This window comes from Neomonachus schauinslandi, unplaced genomic scaffold, assembly GCF_002201575.2.
Source record: "Neomonachus schauinslandi unplaced genomic scaffold, ASM220157v2 HiC_scaffold_248, whole genome shotgun sequence".
NCBI lineage: Eukaryota > Metazoa > Chordata > Mammalia > Carnivora > Phocidae > Neomonachus > Neomonachus schauinslandi.
Genome location: NW_025408949.1, coordinates 16,997 through 19,859, shown reverse-complemented (window position 1 = coordinate 19,859; position 2,863 = coordinate 16,997). Strand labels below are relative to the sequence as shown.

The window sequence follows — 2,863 nt, the reverse complement described above, 5'->3', positions numbered from 1 at the left end:
AAATATAATTAATAGTAAAACAGATATGAAACAGTCGATGATGAGTTGAGATAATATTTGTATGATGTGTATATATCTATATACACACCCATACACAATCATATATTTCCTTTACTTCTTTGGTTTATTTAGGAAGAATAATGTGAAAAAAATCCAAAAGACTAAAAGACACATGGGAATGGCAAAACTGTCAGGTATTAGACAGCCTTTATCTTTATTGAATCTCCTTTCCTTCATTGTTTATAAATATGTTCAAAGTGCTGTTAGATCCATGGTACAAATACTGAGTCATAACTCGTCTCTCACTCCTTGTAATTGCGGTATTTTAAAGGTCTTTTAACAAAGAACATTTGACTTACTCCCCTCAACTCTCTTTTGGCTGACATTTGCTTTTGCTCTCTCTTTTTTGTCATTTTCAGTCATCACAGAGGCTGATGGAAAAGGTATAAAAAAAATAAAGCAAGACTGTTCACCTGGTGACACTCAAAAAACTAACTCTTGTCCTGAATTTTTCATTTTTGGGTGGACATGCATAACTTTGACATGACCCTGAATACATCTGGGGATTTTTAAGGAACAAAATAACAAAGCAGGGGTAGCCACTCCACAGTCATTGACCCAGAAAAAACATGTTCTATTAAGCAGATTGACAAAAGCTTTACATAGGCATGGGGCTCAAAGTAGAGTATTGTCCTGTAGTCTTGCTTCTCCCCACATTTGTGTTTCTAAGTGTATTCTGTTTGACTTGGATAACCAGTGTCAAGTACGTTTTGTTGTTGTTGTTGTTACATAAATTAACCCATTTATTATAGGCTAGCAATGTTTCAAATGGTGAAGCTTCTACTGGTCTTTCAACTCCTTCAGTCCTCTGATGGCAGATTTTACTGTGACAGCAGAAGTGGTGTTGTAGGTCCAGGAGCCACCAGCGATGGTTTTCATGCAGGAGCCACAATGCCAGATCCCCACAGCTCGTCTTTTCATCTTGATTTTGCCACAGAAGGAGCAAGTGTACTTGGCGTGCTGTCTTATTTCAATCTTCTTCACCATTTTCCTGAGGGGGGCACCATAACGGGTCCCGTATTTATCCACGATTCCGACCTTCTTGGTGCGTTTAGCCATGTTGCTACAAACTAGGTCTGAGCCCAGAGAGTCAAGTATTTTTTCTATAAAGTATGCAGAATCAGTGATGTCAGAGTTGAGCAGTTCTTCTTGGTTGGCATCATTTTCCAATGATATCTCTCCTTTTCTATCTTGTTCTGTGTCTTAAAAAAAGAATAAAAATAATAGCATATAAATATCTACTTAATTACAAACAAATTTCTCTGCCTTCCTTCTCCTTCACATCAAATATTTATAATACAAATTCAAGTGCAAAGGATAAGCCTAGGGACACCTGGGTGGCTCAGTTGGTTGAACATCTGCCTTTGGCTCAGGTCATAATCCCAGAGTCCTAGGATCGAGTCTCGCATCGGGCCTCCTGCCCAGTGGGGAGCCTGCTTCTCCCTCTGCCTACCACTCCCCCTGCTTGCATTCTCTTTCTCTGACTGACAAATAAATAAATAAAATCTTTTTTTTTTTTTTAAAGGAAGGAGAAACCTAGCTGTGTATTCTTCCAAAGCAGTGCCCTTACAATGATTGTTTAAAATTACACTGGCAATGGATGAATCACTAAAGTCTACACCTGAAACTAATATTGCACTGTATTTTAACTAACTGGAATTTAAATAAAAACTTGAAAAAAATTACAATGGCAATGAACATTAAGTGAAATTAAAATAATTCCATTTAATGTAACATCATAAATTATTAAATTTATTCTTAAGTATTGAACTAAGAAATGCAAGAATTGTACATTGAAAACCATAAGATGTTGTTGAAAGAAATGAATGAAAACCTAAATAAATGTAAAGATATCCCATGATCTTGGATTAGAAGACAACATTTTAAGATTGTAATTCTCCCCAAATTAATCTACAAATTTAACACAATCCCTTTCAAAATCTTAGCTGACATTTTTTGCAGAAATTGACAAGCTGGACTTAAGATTCATATAGAAATGCAAGAGACTCAGAATAGCCAGATAATCTTGGAAAAGAAAACAATGTTGGAAGATTCAACTTCCTAATTTGAAAATTTACTACACTGTTAGAAGAAGACATGAGTAAATTTTCATCACTTTGAGTTAGGCCATGGTTTCTTAGATATGACGCCAAAAGCACAAGCAATGAAAGGGAAATTGAAACATTGGACTTTTATATATGCAAATATATTTACCTCAAATTATGCCATCAATAAAGTGAAAATATAGCACAAAGAATGGGAAAAATGTGGAAATCATATCTGTTAAGGTCTAGTGTTTAGAATATATAAAGAACTCCTACAACTCAACAATAAAAAGATAACCCAGTTTAAAAATGGGCAAAGGATTTGTATAGATACTACTTCAAAGAAAATATTTGGTTCACAAACATATGAAAAGATGCTCAATATTGTTAGTCATTAGGGAAGAGCAAATTAAAACTATTACAATGAAATACCATTTCAAACCACTAGGATTACTAAGATAAAAAGATAATTAAGTGTTGACAAAGATGTGGAGAAATTGGAATCTTCATACATTGCTACTGGGATTATGAAATGGCTAATGCCACTTCGGAAAACAGTTTGGAAGTTCCTAAAAATGTTAAACCTAGATTTATCATGTAATGCAGCAATTCCACTCCTAGATACATACCCGAGAGAAATGAAAATGTACATCCATTTAAAATCTTAAGAGTGTTCATAGCAGTGTTATTCATATAACCAAAAAGTGAAAACAACCTAAAAGTCCAACTGATGAATGGTTAAATAAAATTTGTTATAT

General features: G+C 34.5%; 1 protein-coding gene across 1 annotated transcript; it reads right to left on the bottom strand.

The window, feature by feature from the left end:
- Window positions 1-782: 782 nt before the first annotated feature.
- Window positions 783-1,119, bottom strand: LOC110590687 (60S ribosomal protein L37a-like). Its single transcript, XM_021701498.2, has one exon. The coding sequence runs from the start codon at window positions 1,117-1,119 to the stop codon at window positions 841-843; it is 279 nt and encodes a 92-aa protein (XP_021557173.1). The 3' UTR covers window positions 783-840.
- Between the last annotated feature and the right edge of the window lie 1,744 nt (window positions 1,120-2,863).